The sequence below is a fragment of the Neofelis nebulosa genome, chromosome 10, assembly GCF_028018385.1.
Source record: "Neofelis nebulosa isolate mNeoNeb1 chromosome 10, mNeoNeb1.pri, whole genome shotgun sequence".
NCBI classification, from domain to species: Eukaryota; Metazoa; Chordata; class Mammalia; order Carnivora; family Felidae; genus Neofelis; species Neofelis nebulosa.
The window spans coordinates 40,569,110-40,594,747 of NC_080791.1; the positions used below are offsets into that span (position 1 = coordinate 40,569,110).

At 44.3% G+C, this 25,638-nt stretch overlaps 1 protein-coding gene across 4 annotated transcripts in view; it reads right to left on the reverse strand.

The window, feature by feature from the left end:
* The window catches only part of FAT3 (FAT atypical cadherin 3), a 672,953-nt gene that overhangs the window by 60,841 nt on the left and 586,474 nt on the right, over window positions 1–25,638 (reverse strand). For all 4 annotated transcript variants that reach the window (XM_058687506.1, XM_058687503.1, XM_058687504.1 and 1 more), the window contains 3 exons: window positions 5,125–5,514; window positions 2,383–2,597; window positions 778–915 (listed from right to left, as the gene is read on the reverse strand). In XM_058687506.1, the coding sequence (XP_058543489.1) occupies window positions 778–915; window positions 2,383–2,597; window positions 5,125–5,514 (743 nt within the window). The remainder of the gene's footprint in view (window positions 1–777; window positions 916–2,382; window positions 2,598–5,124; window positions 5,515–25,638) is intronic.

The following is a 25,638-nucleotide window of genomic DNA, read 5'->3' on the forward strand; positions in this document are numbered from 1 at the left end:
CTTATCAGTTCTGAACTTCAGGAGTTATGGGGATATATCACCTAAAGAGGTTTTCCTGCTTTTGAGTACCACCACTATGACATCTCTTCCTGTAATTTCACTTTGAAGACATATATTTTGGGTCACAAAACACAATGTTTACTTTGTTTAAACTTGGCAGAGGAGTTTTCTGGATCATTCTTTCTGACCTAAATACCTTCAGATGCTCCTTTTATATCTGCTCACCTAGTGCTAAAGCTGTGGATGAAACCAGGACCACAGGATCCCAATGCTGAAGGTACTTTCCTGCCTCCTTGCTCTGGGAAGGACCAAAATTCAAAGCATCCAGAAAATTACACCTTTGGGGGTGTCTGGGTGGGTCAGTCGGTTAAGTGGCCGACTTCAGCTCAGGTCATGGTCTGATAGGTTCGTGAGTTTGAGCCCTACATCAAGCTCTTTGCAGTCAACACGGAGCCCACTTCATGTCCTCTGTCCCCTCTCTCTGCCTCTCCCCCACTCGCTCTCTCCCTCTCTCTCTAAAAAATAGACATTACACAAAGAGAAAGATACATCTTTGCTTTCTTCTTTAAGACACCCATAAATAAGAAGCTGCCAGCATCTATTGGCAGAAAATTCTTTCAAAGGTCTAACCCAAATATGTCATGCTGCATTTCAGCCTATCCTATTTACTCTCATTATTTGGAATGCAGAATCTTCCTACTTTTACTCATGGAGCCTGAGTGGATTCCAGTGAAAGGATGGGCATGGGTGGGAGGGGGCTGGCCTAAACTAGCTTACCCGTTCGCGGTCTAATTTCTTCTTAACCTTTACAAGTCCCAGGACAGGCTCCACAGCAAATTCATCGTCCCGATCTCCGTTCACGATGGAAAAATGAATCTGTCCATTGGGTGGGCTATCTACATCTTCTGCTATTAGCTTCATGGGACACAAACCACAACAACAACAACAACAACAACAACAACAACAAAAGGCATGACATGAGAGACAGAGAAAAGGTTTATTCTAAGGGTCCCGGGTCTTATAACTGGGCACAGCTCTGGCAGTTTTCTTAGAGCTCTCTATGCTCACGTGCTAGCCATCATGCCCCCGGCAGAAGAACGGATGGCTTGGCTGGAGGAGGGAGGCACCACCACTGGAGCAGCCACTTCCTTTCCAGTAGTTTTTGTCTGCCTACAGCCTGATGCTTGTCAGGCATGATTTTCCTTGGGCCTTGAGCCACTGAGGATAGAGCTAAAGCTCACTGATAGAGCCACTGAGGATAGAGCTAAAGCTCACTGATAGAGCCACTGAGGATAGAGCTAAAGCTCACTGATAGAGCCACTGAGGATAGAGCTAAAGCTCACTGATAGAGCCACTGAGGATAGAGCTAAAGCTCACTGATAGAGCCACTGAGGATAGAGCTAAAGCTCACTGATAGAGCCACTGAGGATAGAGCTAAAGCTCACTGATAGAGCCACTGAGGATAGAGCTAAAGCTCATAAGGGGGAGTTTGGTGATTCTTCCCCAATTCTGCAAACAGTGGTCTCTGCCACTGAGACAGACATTCTCTAAATTCATGCGCCTCTGTGTTAAGGAAGCCTGAGAAAATTCCCTTTCTCACGTGGCAAACACACTGCCCTGCTGCTCCGTATTGGTGATACTGGGATTTATATGCGCGAAAGTGGTCCTGGGAAGTCCACCTCTGGTGTGTAAAGAATGCACACCAACACCTGGTGCTGCAGGAGCCAGAGATAAGGATGGATGGAAGGGACCTGTCCGGTAGGGGTGGTGATGGTGGTAAGAATGGAACTCACTGTTTCCAAAACATAATTTGTAAGTCTGAGAGAGCCCATGTACTCTTTACATGGCTTGCTCTTACTGGTATTAGAAAAAATTCCCTCCAGAAAGAGCTTCTCTAAGAGTGGCCAAGCAATCTTAATCTTGCTCCCATATGCAGCTGTCCTACTCTGTGTGTGTGCATGAGTGCATGCATGCGTGTGTGTGTGTGTGTGTGTGTGTGTGTGTGCATGCGCGGGGTGGGAGGCAGACTTTCTTTTATCCTTAGCCACCTAATACCTTCTTATCTAAGGTCACAAACCAATGGAAGCCATCATTAGAAATATATTCTGTGGTCTGTTTTGTTTTTTTGAACAACATACACTTTCAGGAAGAAAGTAATTATCAGACGCTTAAACTTTGGTATAAATGAATTTATCAGACCCTTCCAATGTACAGAAAGAGAAAGAACAGTTGAAAGACTGGTGACTGACTAGAGTCCTCGGGGACAAAAGGACCCATAAAGAGAGAGTGTGACAAGAATCCGAGACAGACTTTGCTCACGTTTTTCACTCTCTTTAGTAGAATTATTAGTCCCAGACATCTGGATCTCCCACTGGCACCTACCAAAATGACAGAGTCCCCGACCAAGGCATCTTCACTTATGACGGCACTGTAGACATCTTGGCTGAACCTGGGAGGGTTGTCATTCACATCCGTGAGGTTGATGCTGACGGTGGTCACGGCACTGAGAGCTGGGGTGCCCCCATCTTTGGCTTCCACCACCAGGTAAAACTTTTTGCATAATTCATAGTCCAGCACTTCAGAGACAGAAATACCCCCTTTGAAGAGAGATTAGGAAAAAAAGAGTGTCAGCGGTTCCCTAATCATGACAATATTTATCACATCATCTCCAGCCAAGAATTTTAGACATTCAGGAATTTATTTAATGCCCTGCTGAAAGCATCTCAGAGTCTGATTAATGCTGTCAGTTAAAACATAGCTATCCATCAGATGCAACACTGAAGAAATAAAGTCTTTGAATGTTTCTACAATACTTTCTGAACTTCCCTCAAGCAGCCTGAAAATCTTCGGCATTATTCACCCACATGCCTCTAGGAAGAAGGGCCAGAAACCGGCATCCCTGATAAGCGTCTCCTGATGATCCCTTAACTGGACCCAGGCAGATGGAAAATGAGCTGAGATGTGTGGATGTGATTGCACGGTCCCGTCCCAGGTCAGCAAGTGAATACCTGCAAACTTCACTGAATTCAATTAACCACGAACGTGCCTTGCCAAGTTACAGTGCGCTTATCTAAAACCATGACAGCACAAAGAGGGCAAAGATCTCAGAAATCTCAAGGTACAGTGACCTAATGAAAAGGAAATACCTGGGATTAGTGGCCAACGAATAAGTGTGAGTTCAACATCCACAACTACAGAACAGAGGGAACGTCCACGTCCTAAAGCTATTTAAGTTAAGCCAGTAGAACAAGTAGAAAGGCCCTGGCGGGGTGCCACCTCTAGGAGGGGCTCTATGAGTGCTCTTCCTTCCCATTCTATCCCTTTCTGGTGAGGTGACTCAATTCTGCATTCTGCACTTGGTAACTGGTCATTGTACTGCCTGCAGAGCAGATCTCAAGGGCATTCGTGGGCATTTCTCCCAGCTGGAAAACAATCATTAGGCCCAAGGTCAGTATGTCACATCCATTCACATCTCCAGACAGGCACCTTCTCTAGCTGCTAAAGCTGCCCTTCTATTTAAGGTGAGAAACAGAAGTCATACCTATAACAAGAGCCTCTTTCTCCCCATAATTAAGTTTTCTTAGCAATTACCACCCTTAGTGCTTTGTTTTGTATCCCAGCCTCGTTATGTAGTGTCAAATTTAAACAGTACTTAACCATTTCCCCGTGGTGTTCATATACAATGGCCATAACTAGACAGACTAAGTCTAACACGTATTTAAATGAGGAAAATCCCATACATTTTAATTTGAAGTAATGACCTTAATAAACAGAGGTACTGCTGGGAGAAGCTGCTAATGCAATTCTTCCATCGCTATTTCCACCTCCCTACACCTAAGGGCAGGAACGGTATCTCCTAATTTTGCACCTCCCCCGACCCCAGCATAGCAGTGCTCTACAGAGGTGAAAGCACGTATTCTAGAATCAGGAAGATCTGAGCTCAAATCCTGGGTCCTCTACTGATTCACAGTGGACAGTGGGGAACTTACTTAACCTCTTCGAAGCTCTGTTTTTCTCATATGGAAAATGCGAGAAATAACCAATGAATTAATAAGAGTCTGGCGTATTCAACCTGCTAAACAGATGTTGCTAATTATGAGTTTCCTGTTCAGCAAGTGCATTTTTCTCGTGTGATGATGAGGGAGTTGCGTCCAATGGACGCAAAGTGGGAGAGACTTATCTTTCTCACCTGAAAAATGGGATGGCTTTGATTATGACTACTCATAGGGAAATAGGTAAATGAATGAGATTATCCATGAAAGTGCTGTGAAAATATGAATTCAAACACTAGGAAAATACATAGTGTAAAGGGTGAGTATGTTTACTCTCCCAAGAATATCCCAACTTGTTTCTTGAATCACCATCTTTATTTTATTACCATCTTTATTACCCGAAATGCCCCCAATAGTTAACTCCCTAATAGAAAGAAAGGCCTAGGGTTCTCCTTTTGTTCTCTTGATTTATTTCCAGGTGTGTTTTCCCTAGGTGATGCCACATGGCCCCTGAGTTTGAAAAGGGCGTGGTGAGAAAGGACAGTGTCCTGACTGGGAATTGTGGACAGGACTCATACAGAGCCGGTTCCAGCTGACTGGGGTGCACAGTTGAGAAGGCCTGCATATCACCACGCACACCACTTAGCAATGTCTTCTTTGGTAGGTGACCAGAGAGTGGCAGCCTGAGCGTGGGCAGGGGCACTAGGATGCTCATCTCCAGGAGCACTTCCAAACACATAAACACATGATCCAAGTAAAACAACCAAAATGAAATCAAGCAAAAACAGAAAAGAGAGGGAAAGAAGCAAACCCTTATGCTCGATGCGCAAATATTATTTCCTGTCCCCCTCTATGAACCACCTTACTGCTCCCAAGGCTTCCTACGAGAAATCCTGGAGCCCACCTGGAGGTCACGTATTTGCCCAGTGAGCCCACAGCGAGGAGCTTACAACTTGGCAGGGGGCAGGCGCAGAGGCAGAGTGTCAGAAGGCACCCTGGGGTCTGCGTGATGTGCTTCCACTGGGAGGGAGGAAGAGGAAGAAGCAGAGGCCACCCAGAAGGCAGTTAGATGGTTAGGAGAAGCAGGGGAAAAGTGAAGCTGTGAATTCTAAGCAGGTTGCTGTTTACCCACCTGTCTTTGGGTTGATTCTAAATCTCCCTTGTTCATTCCCAGACCGGATTTGATATGTAATCTCAGCATTTGTGCCAATATCTTTGCTGGTGGCAAAAACAGCAAGCACTTGGGTGCCAGGGGAGGTGTCCTCAGGCACCGTCACCAGGTAGTCCCTCCTTTCAAACACAGGGGGGTTGTCATTAATGTCCAGGACAGTGATGGTGACCGTGGCAAGAGAGGAGAGAGCCTGGCCGGGGCTCTGGTCGGTGGCCTGGACGCTGATGTTGTAGGAGGGCTGCTGCTCTCGGTCCAGTGGCTGCTCTAGGATAATGATGCCTGATGAGCTGTCGATGGAGAAGAAGCCATCGGCAGAGTCGGCCAGGGAATACACCACCTTCCTGTTGATGCCTGTGGGAGACGCAAGAACGTTAGCGAGAAGAATGCTGTTTGATGACGGTCTGCACTAGAATATTATGGCTACTCATAGAAAGAAGCTCAGTAATGACAGAAGCCAACAGCTTTGGTCCTACAAAACATAAAAATGTACAGGGACACCTGGGTGGCTCAGTCAGCTAAGCATCCGACTCTTGATTTTGGCTCAGGGTCATAATCTCACGGTTCATGAATTTGAGCCCTGAGTTGGGCTCTGTGCTGATAGTGCAGAGCCTGTTTGGGATTCTCTCTCTCCCTCTCTCTCTGCCCCTCCCCAACTCGTTCTCTCTGTCTCTCTCTCAAAATAAATTAATAATAAATAAATGCCTTAAAAACTGAAAAGCAAAAAGATCTTCTCTCTCTCTCTCGCCCTGTGCCCCTCCCTCATAATGTGTGTGTGCGCCCTCTCTCTTTCTCTCAAGAAAACATTGTATGTGGGGCGCCTGGGTGGCTCAGTCAGTTAGGCGTCCGACTTCGGCTCAGGTCATGATCTCGCGGTCCGTGAGTTCAAGCCCCGAGTTAGGCTCTGTGCTGACTGCTCAGAGCCTGGAGCCTGTTTCAGATTCTGTGTCTCCCTCTGTCTCTGACCCTCCCCCGTTCATGCTTTGTCTCTGTCTCAAAAATAAATAAACGTTAAAAAAAAAAATTGTATGTAAATAACATAGACAACTAACTTAAATAATAAAAAAACATAAAATATTGGCAACAGATATCATAAATAGTTGGGTATTCTTCATATATTAGAGAACCCCACGCATCTTTAAGAAAAACTCTAAGGTGCCAATAAATACGGGGGTAAAGATGTGTCACCAAAAGAGAAATACAAATTAATTACTTCAAAAAATGTTTATCTGGAATCTATCCGTCACTACTCTAGGTGCTAGAGATTTTAGCAATGGACAAGAGTCAACCATTTCTTGAGGAAATTATTACACTTAGTGGGAGTAAGTAATAAATTAACAATAAAGAATCCGTAAAACAAATGGCAGGTCAGGGGGTAAAAAGGAAGAAAAAGCCACGGGGGGGGGGGGGGGGGGCGGCGACCAGGAGTGCTTGGAGGAGAGAGAGTTTGGGAGATGGAGGGGAGGGTGGTAATTTTAAATAAGGTGCTCAGGGAAGGCCTTGGCCTTTGAATAAAAACCCAAAGGAGGGGAGGCAGAGAACAGGGCAGATAATCTGGGGAGAGAACGTGGCAGGCGGAGAGACCCCCAAGTGCAGAGCGCCCCTCTGGTGTGTTGGAGGGCACTGTCGAGAAGGCCGGTGTGACTACAGTCAGGAAGCAAGAAAGAGAAGATGGTTTCAGGGTGACAGCAGGTTGGGGAGCAGCCCACGTGGGGTTGCAGTGCTGAGCCAGGAAGCCAGCCGAGGGCTCTGAGGCAGGCAGTCATGGGGTGTGCCTCAGATTTTAACAGGATCACTCAGGCTGTTGTGAAGAGAAGGAAGGGCGGCAAGCGAGGAAGCAGGGACCGCTGGCTGACGCCCGCAGGAATGCAGGCACGTGACAGTGGTGGCTTGCACTGGTGGTGGCCTCTGAGTGGTGAGAAGAGGTCAGCTTGTTCTGAACACGTAGGTGGTGAGAAGGGAGCGATCCCGGGTGTGTTGTCAACTTGGAGGTGGTGAGAAAAGACTGTTTTCTGCCGTGAGAGAAAGAGAAGATCCCAGGATGACTCAGAGGGAGCTGCCGTCGGCTGGGATGAAGGACTGCAGGAGGACCAGGATTCGGATGACAGACTAGGAGCCCCACTTTAGACAGATTAAGTTCAAGATGGGCATTTGATATGTAAGTGGATACTCAGGTAGGGAGCCGGTGCAGGAGGCTGGAGATCAGAGGAGAGTCCACGTGGAGCTATGAATGTGAGCGCCTCCCGGTTCCAGGGCCACACGGAGCCCTGAGGATGGCTGGGGCCATAAGAGAATGCAAAGAGAAAAAGAAATCCAATGGCCAGTGAGCCTGGAGCACTCCATCAAAAAAGGGGGAAGATCTACTCAGAGGGTGGCCTCCAGCTCTGTGATTTAAAGAAACGCATTTATTTATCAAGACACCATTTTACCTTCATATACATGAAAGCTAAAACATACCAGCCAGGAGACGTCCACCAACAACCAACAAATTAGTGGTTGATGATCAGATTGACTTCTGGTTCTGAAGACTGATTGAACCGTTTTCATCAGAGGATCTTAGGACTTCAAAATGATTTACGCACCCCCAATTCACTAGGTGTTAAGATTTCTAAGAGGCAAAATATAACATCTTTGTAGGCTGAAAAAGCATTACTTTGATCCTAAATGCCTTAATGAAGACAGTCATTAATCAAGGGTTTTTAGCTATGACCACGATCTAAAAATGCCTTTTACAAATTACAGACTTAGAATGTAAGCTCTTAGAGGGGAGGGCCTAACTCTGTGTTGTTTTCTACTATAACACCTCGCCATGGGGTCAGACATTCGGCAGTAATAAGAGTTAAACACTTTGCTCCCCCAGTATGTAATTTCCCTTAAGCCAAAATTCCCAGCAAACCAATAAAATCATCTATCTGGAGGGAATGACATAAATTGCATTATGTGGCTTTAACCAAAAGGTCAATACTGAGAGCTTGTTCTTGGTTCCATTCCAGAGAGTCCATTTTTTCCAGAGTTTCATCATTTACTTTTATTTCTCTTTCAAAACAACTACCCTGTGATATATACACATCAGCTTCTGATTTTATTGGTGCTGGGATTAAAAACAAGAAGGTTCTCCTCTTCCTCGCTGCCCCTTAAAATAAGGCCCCAGAGCAGACATTTTAAGGATGCCTTCTGGCTCTCCAAGATTAAATTCTTCAACATCAACTCCTGGGGTGAATATACATAGTGTTGCAATAACCCTGCGGGGTGCGGGGGGGACGGGAAGGGGGCAGAGCTGGTCTTGCGCCTAGAAGCTTCAGTGACTGATTAGAGGCTCTCAGGACAACGCTCAAAGTCACAGAAACAGATTTATGGGAATACATCAGCGACTGACATCAATACACCATGCAGGTTTTCAAAGCACACACATTGCCTGTGGATTTGACTTCCACCCCCAGCGTAGGGAACACCACTCTTAGGAACAATAAGTTGGGGCAGGAGATCCATGCAGGATCCTTCATCTGAGCATCTCCTGAAAAGACCCACTTTGCAGATGCATAAACCAAGGACTGATGGCTTGCCTGCTGCCACTAGCGTTTTTAGGTAAGCATGAGGGAAAAGCTCCTGTGTTCCCTTTAAGGATTTCTGGAGATGTGCTCTTGGACACGCTTCCCCTTCAGACTTAAAGATCATTTGGGAAGAAGAGCACTTCCGACTATTCTGAAAGCGGTGGCTTTCAGGCTGAGAGCTGAGTGTTAGGAGAGGCAGGGGTCGGATTTGCACGCTGCTGTTCTCTGTGGCCACAAGGCCTGGAGGGAAGGTGCCCTTAATGGCTGCCTGTGTTTCTTTCACTAGGACAGACAGCTGAAATCTAATTAAAACTATCACCTATGTTCCTGGTCTGCCTCTCTCTCTTTCAGCCCTATTCAGAGGTACACGGCTTTGCTCACATCCCAGAGCAGGAGATGCTGTGTTCTCTGAGCTTCCTGCTCAGCGGGCTAGCCCTGTTGTCTGAGCACTGCGTTTACAAGGCTGACATTAATCAGCCACACAAAGACCACGGCTCCCCTCCGGGCAGATTCTGTTAATTTAGATTCGGAGGCAGGGTTTTTCTGCTTTACCACAGCAGAAAAGCATCCCCTCCCCCCACCAAGTTGCTGACCCAAACTCCCCCCCCCCCCCCCCCCCCCCCGCCACTTCCCATACATTTTGCTTCTGACAATATCTTGGGCATTCACACCAGGAGGAACTGGGAGATTTATTGTTTCCTTCTCCTTTCTGTTACCAATCAGATTGATAGGGAAGCGAGACCAGAAAAGGGGGAGGGGAGAAAAAAAAAAAACACCTCAAACCACCAACCCTGTTAAATGCCATCACTTATGATTTGGTAGCTCTCAAGGAAAGAGCGGAATATATTTTTGGAATGTATTAACATTCCCATTTAGACCCAATTGCCATGGATTTCAATAAATAAAGCCGGACGGGTAAATGCCAATTTGGAGGCAATACATTTGGTGTAGCGCTTGGATCTTTGCTGTGTTACCAGGTGATGGGTGCTCTCTTTGTTAAATGAATGCAGGTCATGCCACTAAAGTGGTAACTTTCTACCCAAGGGCATACGATAAATTCCATCCTTCAAATCACCATCCCTTTGCTACATACCCAGCAAAAAAGATGAACCTGAGTAAAAAACTTGCTTGCTAATTGGTCTAATGCTTTTACTGCATGCCACGATGTGTTCTATTAAGGTATAACACTAATCTATCATTTTGCGTCTGTGTTTTTAAGTATGTAATTCTTTTCTCCAATTTGAGCCTAATTTAATGAGGACGGAGCTACTTAGCTTCCCAAAATGCTGAAATGACAGGCTACCAAGAGAAATATGACTTTCATTGCATGTGAAGTTTCTGCATGCTATAATTGTGGCAAATGGAGCAGGCAGGTCTTCAGAGGATTAAAATCAAGTAAAAAGAGAATGATTAAAATCCCTATTTGCTGAAAGGAAGCAATAGGTAGTGGCATTTTGGAGGGTGGGGTTGGAGGAAGGAAATAGCACAGAAAAATTCCCAGTATGGGAAGGCAGTGAAACTCTGAGGTGGGTTGCCAAGGGTATCTATATTTCCCTTCTTGGAAGGTTTCTAGATGGAGGTTAGGTTCCTCTCAAGTCAGCCAAATAGAGAGATGGACTTTTTAGACATCGGATAGCACATAACAGTTGAAGTTTTGAGTACTTTCAAATGAAGGCAATATGGTCCAGTTCTGGAAGACAGGAGACCTTGCCTCTAGCCCATGGTTTGCCCAAGCTATACCCATGTGCTTGGATAGGTCATTTAACCTCATCACTGGGCCTCAGGTCTCTTCAATTTTAAAATGACAGGGGGCTGGGCACCTGGGTGGCTCAGTTGGTTAATTGTTCAACTTCGGCTCAGGTCATGATCTCACGGTTCGTGAGCCCCACATCGGGCTCTGTGCTGACAGCTCAGAGCCTGCTTCAGATTCTGTGTCTCCATTTCTCTCTGCCCCTCCCTTGCTTGTGCTCTGTCTCTCTCTCTGTCTGTCTCTCTCTGTCTCAAAAATAAATAAACATTAAAAAAATTAAAAAAATAAAGAAATAAAATGACCGGGCACCTGGGTGGCTCTGTCGGTTAAGCATCTGACACTTGATTTCATCTCAGGTCATGATCTCATGGTTTGTGAGTTTGAGCTCCGCCATCAAGCTCTGCACTGACAGTGTGGAGTTTACTTGGGGTTCTCTCTCCCTCTCCCTCTCTTTCTGCCCTTCCCCTGCTCCCTCTCTCTCAAAAAATAAAGTAAAAAAATTTTTTTAAATTTTAAAATGACAGAACCCAGATCAGGTGAGGTCCAAGATGATCTTTCAGACTGTACTTTATTTCCAAATGAAACTAATAGAGCTCATTTCATTTATATTTCCAAAGGATCATCTCCCCACCTTCAAAAATGCTCATTAAGCTGCCACGCCTGGGCATAAGTGGGCTGTAACACCAAAGTCCAAATTAAGCCTATCCTGACAGCTCTTGGAATCTTCTGGATGGGAAGAAAGCTCAGTGCAGCAGATTCATACCATTCAGTTAAGTGTTCAGAGTTCACACATACAGCTTACAGCAAGGCATTATTACCTCGGTGAGAGATAATGCTCTCTGCTAGGATCATTCCCAGGGATCTAACCCAGAGTCAGAAGAACTCAGCTTTATGTTTGAGATTGTTACAGGTGTTAGAATCAGCACCAAAACCAAATGGCGTGAGCAGTCAACACAGAAGTACCTTGAGATTTTTTTTTAACGTGGTCTTTGGAAAACGTTTTCTGCCCTCCTCCTAACATCGAGCTCTCTGAGCTTAAGGAACCCGCGAGAGCTCTGTTAGGCTGGGTTTGGGGTTTTATGTCAGCAGCTGCTGTGACTCTGTCAGGGCAGGGCCTTGTCTGTGACATTCACACGAATATCCTCCAGCAACTGTACAAGGTCTGGTCTGTAGGTGACACAGTAAAAATAGGGGCTGTGCTACATTCCTGTAAACTGGCTTTTATAAAGGGATTTGAAGTCATATGGAATAGATATCCGGGGGAAGGAATGATCTGAAACAATTTCAACAATCAGACTCTAGTAACCCTTTTAATTTTGGTTCTTCTCACTTATTTTTTTTTAATCAACTTTATTGGTATACTGAGGTGTCATAATTTATGTACAAAAACATGAACAGATTTTAAGTGTCCAGCTCATAAATTCTAAACACGTACATATACCCCCGGGGAACCATGGCCCTCACTGCCATATAGAACATTTGAATCACCGCTTAAAGGTTCCTCATGTTCCATTTTCCATTTAGGTCAATACCCTGATTCCACACCCAGGCAATCTAGTAACTTTTAAAAAACTGTTTATTTATTTATTTTTGAGAGAGTGAGAGTGAAAGCGAGAGCGAGAGAGAGAGTGAGAGAGAGAGCGCACGTGAACAGGGGAGGGGCAGAGACAGAGGGAGACACAGACTCTGAAGCAGGCTCCAGGCTTTGAGCTGTCAGCACAGAGCCCGACATGGGGCTTGAATTCACAAACTGTGAGATCATGACCTGAGCCGAAATCAAGAGTCTGTCGCTTAACCAACTGAGCCATCTAGGAGCCCCTAATAACTTGTTTTTGAACCAATACTCATCCTGCTTTCATTCATATGTATTCATCAGCACCAGAAATCCCGCAAGTATATTTAGATCTCAGTTTCTATGACCCAAGCTTGGTGATTAAGGCACGCTCTTATTTAAGCAATAAGGATTATCCTTTGAAGAAAAATGATCAATGAAGCTTCGGTTCTTGACTATGTCATTGCATTCTTTGGTTACGGCCTCATCCTTCAAAGACAGTAGTTACTTCTGAGAAGTGGAAGGGTTCTGTCTTTCTCACGGGAGACACTGGACACGACCCTTCCATTTCATAAGGGCTTGCCAAGTGCCACCTGTTTGACTACTCTAGGCACCACACTGAGGGAAAGTGGAGCCTGAAAGATGCCATCTCCAAACCTAGGAGTTTGACAACTTGATGAGGAATTATTATTATTTGAAAAGTTTTATTTATTTATTTTGAGAGAGAGAGAGAGTGGGAGAGGGAGAGAATGAGTGGAGAAGGGGCAGCGAAAGAGGGAGAGAGACAATCCCAAGCAGGCTCCATGCTGTTAGTGCAGAGCCCAACATGGGGCTGAAACCCACAAACTCTGAGATCATGACCTGAGTCAGATGCCCAAACGAATGAGCCACCCAGGCGCCCCGATGAGGAATTATTTAAATTGAACAGAGTTTGCTGCACATCTCCCCTCAATTTCTGTCTCCCATCTGAATCAGAACCATCAGTTCTTTAGATTTTGCCTTGGAGATGTCTCCTTGCTATCTTATGGCCAGCTCTCACCACCAGGTGAGGCTCCCATCTTCTCTCACCTAGACTGTTGCCAGAGACTCCAACCTGCAGGCTGCCTTAGACTCTCTCTTCTCCTGGCCAAACTTAACCAGAGGCCGGTTTCTAAAGCTCTGGATCCAGTTTTGCCTCAGTGGCTCAAGACAGGCTCTGACTTCTGACTTCTTAGAGTCAGAAGTAGAGACTTCTAAGAATGGCTTTCCAATCCTTTGCCCTCTGGTCCCAAGTCACCCTTTCAGTGTCATCCCCTGCTCTCCTTCCATTGTGTGTTCTCTATTCCAGCTACTCCTCAAGACTCCATGCACACTTACTCCCCAGTCCTCCGCATGTGCTTTTCCTTCCGCTCAGAATGTTCTCTTCCCCTCCTCCCTCGTGAAATTCCTACCTATTCTGTGAAGGGTCTCCTCTCCACAGCTTCCTTAATTTCCCAGTTATTCTTTTCTGTGTGCTCCCTTAATATTATTTTTACATTATCATTTGTTATACTTATGGCCTCTCTCCTACTAGATTAATGTATCTTTTACGCAGAGGGACTGTGTCTTATTATTTCTGTAGTTCAATGCTGAGTCCAGGGCCCCACATCAGAGAGTAATGAACACTGAACTGCAGAAGTGACCAGGGGATCAAAACGAGAGTATTACTAAGACAACAAATGTAGGTGATAAGCACTCTACACATTGGTGAGGGGTGGCCAAGGGCCACTACAAGTATATGTGTTAAAGAATGAAGGACCCCAAAAGGGTGCAACACAGAGGAGTCAGGAATCTTTACTATCAAAAGTGTACATAAAACATCAATATATAAAAACTATATAAAAACATTCATATATAAAAAACTATTGCTAACTGGATGCTTGCATTTGTGAATAAAATTGGTAACGACCCAATTTGTCAAGAATGAGAACTGACTGAATAAGTTATAGGACACTCAAATCATAGAATACTGTATACGTTGCCATATAAAAGTATAAAAGAGAACATAGAGACAGAAATATGTTTGTGAGCCAGTGAAAAAAGCAGGTTACAAAACAATATCTAGTTTATGAGTCCATTTCTGGAAAAAAAAATGGTGGAAGGGACTTCATCGAAATAGCAACAGTGGTTAGAATTGACTCGTTTCTCCTTTTGTCTGTCTTTCTAGATTTTCTACAGTGGACACAGATCATGTTTCTAGTAAGTAAAAGAACTATTACAAACATCATGTAATGGAGAATTTATCACCAATTTTGGAGAGCAGTCAAATTTCTGAGTTATTTTCCAGGCCAGTTTAATTCTCAACATACATACCATTTGAAATAATTGTAGAAAATGATACTTATGCATTATATTAGCATTCTTTTTCTGGATATTTCCATTCCTCATTTTGTGTGTGTGTGTGTATGTGTGTGTGTGTGTACTCAGAAAGACACTGACTTTACGTAGAAAATATTTTTTGGGGGGGTGCCTGGGTGGCTCAGTCAGTAAGTGTCTGACTTCAGCTCAGGTCATCATCTCACGGTTTGTGGGTTCGAGCCCCACACTGGGCTCTGTGCTGACAGTTCGGTGCCTGAAGTCTGCTTCAGATTCTGTCTCCCTCTCTCTCTGCCCTTCCCCCTCGTGCTCTGTCTCTTTCTCTCTCTCGAAAATAAACATTAAAAAAATTAAAAAAATATTTTTTTGTCAAGGTCTCATTATAAAGGTATTTCAAGTGATAAATTGTTTTGAGCTATTTGATATCCTTAAATTAAGCTGTAGAAGAAAATGGTTAGCCTCATCTCATTGTCTGTGGGAGGCAAGTAAAATCCCATTATAGCTAAAGAGCTCAAACTGACCACTTTTTTCTATCTTTAAAATAGGCCTTCAGATGATGTAAAATAAAAGAAAGTTGCCATTAGGAGGTCCATGGAATTGCAATTACTTTTCAAGTTAGACTTTAAATAGACTCTCTGATTATTTCTGTTTTAAGTGCCTCTTACAAGTTTTTCATTGGGTGATGACTAACCCTGGCACATTCCCCTGGGCAAAATACCAACTCTGGGGTCAGGAATCCCGGGGCCTTTTGAACAGTTAAAAAGGAGACAAGGCAGCCCCAGTCACAGAGTCAGGGAGATCCTGGCAATACCATAGACTTCCTGGGGACTCACCAGTTGGGCTGGCACCAGCTCTGCTGGGTAGCACTGGCAACTAGATTGTGAGGTTCTATGCCATAGAAGAAAGCAGGGCCCCCTGTTGGACATAGCCAGAGCAGAGTATTAAACCAACAGGGGCCCTTCTAAGTGAGGGACCTGCACACCTGCAAAGGCTGTCCTTCCGTAGAGTTGGCCCCGCTGGTGGGTGATAACCACCTTTCGCGAAACCTCAAAGACTGCAGCTTGTCTGGACATAAACTCTCCCATCTACGGCTTGGCACTTTGCTAAGCCCGGAAGAGTCAAGTGTAAGTAAATGAATTCATCAAAGTATTTAAAACTCCATCTTTATTGGTGTATAGAACTTCTATACTGGACTACCCGGCAATAATACTAAATATGTCTCCTAAGTGGGTCACTATGTATGCCATTGGATCAGTCATTAATCTATCCAATAAATCACCTCCATCCAATAAATCTTCACGGGATTCCCACCTCTTGGCAGGCACTGAGGATGCACAGAAGAATCACAGCCCCTCAATATCTCCCATGTCTCAGGAGACAAGCATATATATAGTGGATTATTGGTGAGGGGTGGCCAAGGGACATTTCCCAGGGAAGAAAACAATTGAATTGAGTCATGAAGGAAAGACAGGAGTTGTCAGGAGTACCAAAGTGGAAAAGTGACAAAAAGAAAGGGCATTTCGGGGGACATGAACACATGTGAAGTTAAGAATGATGAAACCGGGTGCTCAGGGAAGGGTAAGGGGTTCAGTGTTGCTAAATTATAAGTGTAGAATGGCAGGAGCTAAAGCTGTCTATTTTCAGAACCACTAGCAAATTACCAAAGCTGTTATAAACAATATAATATCCTGTAAACCTGTCCTCTGCGTTGCTGCATGTTGGATCAGGACTGATCCACGGAGGAGCACAGAGGCCTGTTAACCACCCTTGTGGCATCCAGGAATGAAGCAGTGTGTGAATGGGTCACTGCCATCAACAGTTAGAAATCAGAACTCCCTGCTCATGGGTGGTGGTGCTAAAACTCTTCACTGAGACATCCCTTCCTGGAAGGAACTCGCTATTTCATTTGTTTGGACCCCCTGCTTGGAAGAAATTGGATTTTAAAAGGCATAATAACGATAATAACTTCTGTGTATCAAACGCAGACACTTCTAAACCAGGCAAGGCATCACAGTCAAAAAGAGGAAAAGAATGTATGTCGAGCCCTATCCCAGACTTTCTGAATCAGATTTTGGAGATGGAGCCTTCACCTGTTTGTGTTTATTTTTGTCTGTTTATTTTTAAAAGCTCCCAAAGGGATTCTGATGCACAGCCAGGGCTGATAACCAGCTTGTCTGATTTTTGTGCGTTATTTTTCCTCTGCTATTGGATCCTGGAATTTGTGAGGGGATAGTTTGTATTGCTCTAATCAACTGAAGGGGTTCTAATTTCTTAGGCATAGAGGATTATTTCATGTTCCCAAATTAAGCCCTGTGTGACAGAAGGCATTTACGTTCTGTCCAATGGGCCTGGAGAAAGGAATTTTTAGCCTCTGAGGCTTCCTACACGAGGGAGCCCAGCTCTGAGGGTGAAAGTCCCTGGCGGAAGGAACCCATTTATGCACAAGACAAGATGTCAAGGAGTTAACATGGAATGTCTAACTTCGTTGTCCCAACCACTCGACAGCTCAGCAGACATGTATGGAACATGTACTGGGTGCCTGGTGCCATGCCAGTGCTGGTGACACAGAGATGAACAGATTGGTGTCCCAGCCCTCCAGGAGCTCATGGTCTAATGGGAAAACAAGGAATTAATATCTCCATTTTTATAGGCAGGAAGTGGAATTGAAAAGGGCTGGGGAACTTATTTAAGGTTAGACAGTTAGTAAAGGCTAGACTAGAGGTATTTGATCTGGTCTCCCCCCCAAACCACTGCATGCTGTTGCTTCCCAAAGCGATAGGCAAATGTGACAAGGAGGTGATGGGGTGCCACAGTCCGCCATTTAGTCACGTGTACTGCGTGCACTGCAGAAAGCGTCCTGGTGCTGGTGGCAAGTCAAGAATTCAGGGGTTTATGGGGCCACGGAAACCTTTGCTCAGGACCACCTGACAGATGGCTGGAGGGGAGCAAGCTAGCTCTCTGAACCTCAGTTTCTCCATCTGCAGGCAAGAATACCACTAGCTCTTGTGCCACAGCAAGATTACTTGTGTAAGTGTTTGGGGTTCTCTTAAGATTGTATTTTTTGATATCCACAACAGACAAAGGGTTTCAGCCACAACATGCTCCGGAAATGGCCCATGTCTCAGTCTTTAGGGGGATTATTTAATTTTTATGAACATTTTAACAGTTCCTCAGCTGCCTTTAAAGATTTAATACTTTAGAGAATAACAGAGCTTTGGGGGAGAAAAAAAACCACATTAAGTCGCTGACCTATGCAGCTTAGAGGCAAGAGGCTCCAAGGCATTAGGAAAGAGAAGAATATATGTTACCTAAGAGCAGGCTGGCTGAATCAGAATCAAATCCTTCTTGAAACACCTTCTGGTGGAAATTATTAGAATACAGAAAAGAGCCTTGGACTGAGATATCAGGGTACCTTCCTTTTAGATCCCGCTCTGCCACTCACAACGTTGTCTTGGGTACATCTCGTTGTCTATGGGCCTCCGTTTCCTTCTTGGGAAAAGAAAGGTTTTGACTGGATTTTTTTCAGGGACTTGCCAGTGTAACATCCGAACATCTACTAGGACCGTGATGCACCAACAAAGTGGGCCTGCTGCCCCAGGGAGAATTCAGGAAACCACAAGAGCAGCAACAAGGAGCGGCTGACGCTGTTGAATCAGCACTCACTCCACCACATCAAAGCAGCGTGTTCCCAATTGAGCTGAACTATTTCTCCTTCAGGGAGGGCCCTGTTTTGATTGCCACTGACCTGCATGACAGCCCTTCTTCCTCACACAGTGGAGTCTGTGGGTGGATAACGGCTATGGCATGAGATTCTTAAGGATACGTGGACAGAATTCAGAACGCCCATAAACCTGCATGGATGTGCTAGTTCTCTACGGCTGCATGGGAAATTACTCCAGAACGTAGCATGAAACAACAAATATGTAGTATTTCATGGTTTCTGTGGGGGTGGGAATCCAGGCATGGCTTAGCTGGTCGGCTGTGGCCCAAGGTGTCCTGTTGAGCAGGGCTGCAGTTTCATTTGATGGCTCAAACGGAGGCGGGTGTCCACTTTCAAGCACACTCATGTAGCTGCTAATAGGACTCAGTCCCTCACCACGTGGGCCTCTCACAGGCCTGCCTCACAATATCATAGCTCTCCTCCCCAGGGTATTGAGCACTAAATTGTGTCCAGCCCCAAATTCACATGTTGAAGCCCTAACACTGATGCGACTATTTGGAGATGGGGCTTTTAGGAGATATTAAGTTAAATGAGATCATAGGGATGGGGTCCTAATCTAGTAAGACTCATAGCCTATAAGAAGAGGAAGACAGACAGAACTCTCTCTCTCTCTCTGCTGTACACACCAAGGAAAGGCCATGTGAGCAGGCAGTGAGATCCTTATAGATTGGTATGACTGACACTCCCACAGAGTTTGTCCCATGAAGATGCAGGAAACTGCTAACCCAGAGCTCTTGACATGCTTCTCTGTCAAAGTTCCAGCACCTAATCCACAGCACTTTGCTGAGAGCTTATCTCCTGTCTTCACTTTTCTTCCTAAGGCCCTTTTCATGGCTTTCAGTAAGTGGCACACATACACAAGCCTAGGATGAGTCAAAGGAGATAACAAACAACTGGATAGACTCATTTAATGTGGTTTGGTCAGAAAGATCTCTGTTTAACAACCCTCAGGGGTTATTTTAATGAACATGACTCTCAGATAAATAATCTCCTGCTCCTTCATAAGGAGCTACCCTCTCAGAACAAACAATGCTCCACAATACTAGGCCAGCCATTTATTTCCTCTGACAAGATCAGTGCTTTGGAAAAGCAAGTTCACTGCAGGTCCTGCTCCATAAGAGGACAGCACGGGTCATGATACCAACTCCCTCATTAAATACTCAGAAAATGAATCCTGACCATGGACAGCAAGTTTACATTATTACAGTGAATGACAGTGCAAAATTAAGAATGTTGAGGGCTGTGCAAATACAAACATTTGGGTAGAAATGGGAAAGTTCTGCCACAAGATAACTCTTCTCTGTCTCTTTCCTGTTCTCGATTAATGTGAGGACCTAACTATTCACTTGAAAGCAGAAGGCATCATCTTGGAAGAGTCTTAGAGAGAATCTCTGTATTTTCTATTAACATAATTCATTCTACCAGTTGTGTCCATTCATTAATGTAACGCAGTACCTACAGAGCGCTCCATGTGTGAGGCATTTTTCCTCATTTCTTGGTGACTTCCTCTCACATTTCCTCTAGCCCTTGAAGAAAATTCCCTGCACATTTTAATTATTATGTGTCACGGTGTGGACGTCTTGGGGTTCATCTTGTTTGGGGCTCTCTGTGCGTCCTGGACCTGAATATCTGTTTCCTTCCCCAGGTTAAAGAAGTTTTTAGCCATGATTTCTTCTAATAAGTTTTCTACCCCTTTCTCTGTCTCTTCTCCTTCTTTGTCTGCTATAATGCAAATGTTAGCATGCTTGGTGATGTGCAAGAGGTCCCTTAAACTATCCTCATTTTTTAAAATTCTTTTTTCTTTTTGGCTGTTCAGCTTGGGTGCTTTCCATTATCCTGTCTTATAGATCACTGATCGATTCCTCTACATCATCTAGTCTGCTCTTGATTCCCTCTAGAGTATTTTTCATTTCAGTTATTGTATTCTTCAACTCTGATTGGTTCTTTTTTATATCATCTATCTCTTTGTTGAAGTTCCGACCTCTGTTCATCCACTCTTCAGTCCAGTGAGGATCTTTATGACCATTACTTTGGACCCTTTATAAGGTAGATTGCTTACCTCTGTTTCTTTTATTCTGTTTCTGAGGTTTCTTTTATTCTGTTTCTGAGGTTCTATTCTTTCATTTGGAACATATTCCCATGCTTTCTCATTCTGTCTGGCTCCGTGTTTGTTTTTATGTATTAGGCAGATCAGTTGTGTCTCCCAGACTCAAGGGAGTGGCCTTATGTAGAGGGTCCTGTAGGGCCCAGAAGCTCAATCCCCACTGGTGTCCAGACCAGGCACTCCAGGGCTGTCTCCTGTGTGGGCTGTGTGGCTGGGTCACAACTATTGTGGGCGCACTGCTGTGGCTGGCTGAGAGGCTCAGCTGAGGCTTTTGCTGGTGTGCTGGTGGGCAGGGCTCCTTCCCCCAACCCCCTCCCTCCACCCCCCTGTTCCATGGGAGTCACTCTGGGCAGGTATTAGACATGGTTTTGCTCCTTCTTTTTATTTTTTAATGTTTATTTGTTTTTGAGAGAGAGAGAAAGACAGAGTGCAAGAGGGGAAGAGGGGGCAGAGAGAGGGAGACACCAAATCTGAAGTGGGCTCCAGGCTCCGAGCTGTTAGCACAGAGCTCGACATGAGGCTCGAACCCATGGAGTGCGAGATCATGACCTGAGCCAAAGTTGCACGCCCAACCCACTGAGCCACCCAGGCGCCCCTGCTCTTTCTTTTAAAGTCCCTAAGCCACCACTCTAATTTTGGCCCTTGTAATCTTTTACAATACTCTTCTAGGACCTTTTCTCACCCTCATTTTGGAGGCTTCTATCAGATTAGCATTTCCCAAACCCAGAACTGATCATTTCTTTTCTCACAAGTGCTCTGTGGCTGTTTTCTACTTATTGGTTTAAGCACATAATCCCTGGCTTTTGTGAACCGCCACAGTCAGGCCCAGACTACGTTTCTCATCTCATTTGCTTCTCTCCATCCTGGATGACATGATGTCCTCCCAATCACTGAGTTGGAGCCACACATTCCCAGCTTTACAACTTCATCCTCATGGTTCCTGTCTTCCTGAATACCTTCCTCCCTCTGCCTGTTGAAATCCTATTTATTCCGGGAGCTCCGCCTTTTGTGAAAAGTATGTGTGCTACTGATTCAAGCTCTTCACTGCTGCACATGACCTGAGGCCTGTCACTGCACAGTCCTCATCTTGGAGAATCTTGCGGTCCCTTCTTATGCCTTCTACCTAGCCACTCACTAAATTTCTGTTAAATTGAATGGAAAAAAATTGTAATGTGTGCTATGAGCCCCCAAGCTTCTCTGAAATCCCTGAAAGAAGTTCCATACCTTGCAGGAAATATTTTATAGGAGAGGAGAAAGTGAGTTGCTTATTAGAACATTTTTTTGCCTTGTGTCCCTGGTCCATAAGAGGAAAAATATGTCCTTTTGCATCTCAGATATCTCAAAATTGGCCTCTCAATAAATCATGGGCTACAGCATATTTTGCAGAGCGTGTTTACATTTTATTTTCATATAACTTTGCCTAAAATGGTCACAGACTTCAGCTCTGATCTTCATCTCTGCATATTTCCTTTGCTAGCTTAGAAGACCCTCAAAATTAGGAAGCCGGACACAAATCCTACCTATGAGAGGTAGACTAACTAGGAAGATATTAACCCCGAAATGTAACAACAAAAGGTCCCCTGATCTTTACTGAAAGGATTACATTTTTTATACATGTTAGGTCATAAAATCATGTCATTAGTTTATGGAATTGAGGACATTTCCATTTTACAGGAAGACTGAGACTTTAATGCTAAAATCTAGGCAGTTGCCATGCTATTTTGTAGAGCTCATAAACTGGGTGTTGAAATTATCTTGTCCTCCTCTGTTTTGATTTTATTCCTAACTTAGGCAGTTACTCTAACAGTGTTGGTTTTATTATGAATAACGAATTCAGCATAGCAAAGAGGTGTTTGGCTAAAAGCAATGGTAGTTTTTAAAATTAGAAAACCAGGATATGAAAGTTCAGTGAGTCCTTATAAGAGCTTTGAATTCATGAAGTTATGGAATCAGATTTCAGATGAATATATCCTGGTCTTTTCTCTGTATTTTATAGTGACTTTGTTTATACTGTAGCAAAATGGTGGTGAAGTAATTTGTAAATTCAGGTAAAGGAATATGCTTAACGAAAGAAGTTTCATGAATGAAATCACCCTGCTGTCTACACAAATGGAGCCAACGATCTTCACTAGAATCAAAAACCAATGTAGGTGAATCTCCAAGGGAAAGGACAAGTGGGATGGATCTCAAGGGGATGCTTAGTGAAAAAAGTCAGTCTCAAAGAATTATACACCACATAGTTCCTTTCAAATAATGTTTTTTGAAATAATCAAATTATAGCTATGGGGATTAGTGGTTGCCAGGGGTTAGAGACTGGGAAGGAAGTGTCAAGATGGTGTGGTTATGATGGGGTAGCAGGAGGGAGCTCTGTAATGGTGGTTACATGAAGCTGCACAGGTGAGAAAATTGTAGAGAACTACACACACACATGCACGCACGCACGCACGCACATGTGACGCACGCCAAATCCGACAGTGTACTACAGCTAACACAAGATGTCGTCATTGGAGGAAAGTGTCGAGTGAAAGGCGCATGTGATCTGCGCATTTTTTTGCGGCTACCTGGGAATCTATTATCAGTTCCAAAAAAATTTTTTTTTAAAACTCAACTATTTTCTTGTCACAAAGGGGCTCATGAGGTCAGGCAGTAACATAAATAAGAAAAGTGGCTGGGAACAGGAAGCGTGAGCTCTGGCTGTTCTCATAAAGGCAGCTGCTATGTCTTAAGCTCCTACCATGGTGGGTCTGTGTGTCTGAATTTGCTGACTTCTGAGGGCTGCTTCTGTTTTTATAAAACACCCAGAACTGAAAATTCGAAAAGAAAATCTCCTGAATTTTATTGACAATGAACTCTACCTTTTTGGAACACTATATAATGGGCCAAACTAAAGATATGAGGGCCAGATTCAGTCTAATGACATGCTATCTGAGTTCCTTTATTTTTTCACGCTAAGTGCGGAGCACCTGGGTGGCTCGGTTGGTCGAACGTCCAACTCTTGATCTTGGTTCAGGTCATGATTCCAGGGCTGTGGGATTGAGCCCCATGTTGGGCTCCATGCTGGGCGTGGAGCCTGCTTAAGATATTCTCTCTCTTTCTCTGCCCCTCCCCCGCTCTCATGTGCGTGCTCTCTTGCTCACTCTTTCAGAACAATAATAATAATTAAGAAAAGCTAAATGAGTTGTACAGAAACTGAGAAAAGGAGCCAGGATCTGGTATCTTATGCTAGAGCTTTCCTGAGGCGGATACAATGGTCTGGTGAACACACTTTATATGCACCGCACTCTGTGCCTACCTCTGTGTCTGCTTGAAGCTCTGAATGTAAGCCTTTGGAGAATTAGTGCAAATGAGCAGAGGCAGGTGCTGACGGGGTCATTATTCTGGTTTGGGGCCTTTAAAGGCTTTCTCATCTCTGCCAGCTAAAGGCCCAGATTCTAGTCATCTTTCTTCCCCAACTCCCAACACGAACAGCTGACTCAGAAGAAGTGAAAAGAGGGGCGCCTGGATGGCGCAGTCGGTTGAGCGTCCGACTTCAGCCAGGTCACGATCTCGCGGTCCGTGAGTTCGAGCCCCGCGTCAGGCTCTGGGCTGATGGCTCAGAGCCTGGAGCCTGTTTCCGATTCTGTGTCTCCCTCTCTCTCTGCCCCTCCCCCGTTCATGCTCTGTCTCTCTCTGTCCCAAAAATAAATAAAAAACGTTGAAAAAAAAAATTTAGAAAAAAAGAAGAAGTGAAAAGAAGGATGGAACTAACTGCATGTTCTTCATCACGGCCACATCCGTGAGCCAGTAACATCCCTCCACTGTCCTCAACATCATGAGCGCCAGGCAGCCTCTTTCTGTCTTCAATCTCTGGTAGCTAGAGCATACCCAATTCCTTCAGGAAGGAAGGGAGTAGAAAAATTTCATTTTTTTAAAATTAAGATTTTAATTTAAGTCAAAAAATTAAATCATGAAATTTCATCTATGGCTCGGGGCACCTGGGTGGCTCCAACTCTTGATCTCGGCTCAGGTCATGATCTTGTGGTTCCTGAGACCGAGCCCCCTGCTGAGCTCTGCACTGACATCACAGAGCCTGCTTAGGATTCTCTCTCTTCCTCTCTACCTGCCCCTCCCCACTCTCGAAATAAATAAATAAACATGAAAAAAAAATTTTTTTTAAGTTTCACCCTATGGCTCCATTACACATTCTCAAATTTAAATAATTGAAAGATTCATTTGCATGATTTCTGCTCTCCCCTCCAAAAGCCTGCTAATAAGAGTCCAGAGGATGTTTTCCAATGCTGCTTTAAAAAAGCGTATTTGTATAAGACAGCAGTGGACCAAGCTCAGGGGCATACTTGAACCTGGGGGTTCCTGGGCCTTGTTTTGGAAAAACCTTGAAATACAATTACAAAGAAAAAAAAAGGACATTCGTAGGTATTACATAATTATAAATCAATAAAGGAGTCTTTTCCTGTTTACCGTTTTTTACCAAGCTTCACATAATATGCAGACTTTTAAAGGGTTGGTGCTCAGCCTGGAAAATTATGCTAATGAGGTAAGAGCAATAATTTAAAGTAGCCACTAATTTCTCGAAGGGGAAATATGCAGAGACCCTGGGCTCTACGTTTGTTTTCGACTAATTATCATGTATTTACTTTTCCATTAGTCCAATAATTTTTCTTTCAATTCAGAATTAAGCAATAAGACACTGAATTATATAAAGGCCTGTTTAGCATAGCAGACACACCCCATCATTCCCTAGTCCTCTGATTTACAGCTCTTAAAATGCACAACCAAGAGGCTGTCTATATGCCCTTTTGTACGTACATCCCATCACACAGTCACCTCAATAACTTATGCATTCTTGAAAGGACTACCTAGCAATTAACTCCAGGCTTTTCTAACTCACCATCTCATTATGCAAAGTGGATCTGAACACAAACTTTATCAGCAGCAACTTTTAGTTCGAATTCCGTCTTATTTCCACCACCCTCATTCTGCCTAGTAACGTCAGTATATGTGTGACCAAAAGGCTATGGAAAATGGCAGTTAAAAAAAATTGACATAGGACTGGCAGCACATTTAGTAATTGTTCTTTGCACTGTGGGGCACTACCATAAATCGAGATTGTCATATTTCAGCTGAAGCATGTGATGCAATTCTTTATAGAAATGGAAATGAATTCTCCCTGCCACACAACACAGCATTTTAACTATGTTCAGGAGGAATGGGCAAGTAAGCAAGCTATTATTTTTACTCTAAAGGTTAAAAAAGAACAAACAAGCCCCAAACTCTTTGTTAGAAGGCAAGGAAATTCAGAGTATAGCTTTTTGAAACCCTAGAAAGAGGAGGAGCGGGGTGGGGGGGGGGCACCCTGTAGTGTTCTCTCATACATGTAAAGCATATCAGTGGAAAAGCTGACATGTGGTCATTGGTTTAACACATGTGTTCTCATGGTAAGGAACCAAGGTGGGCTGGTAAAACCAA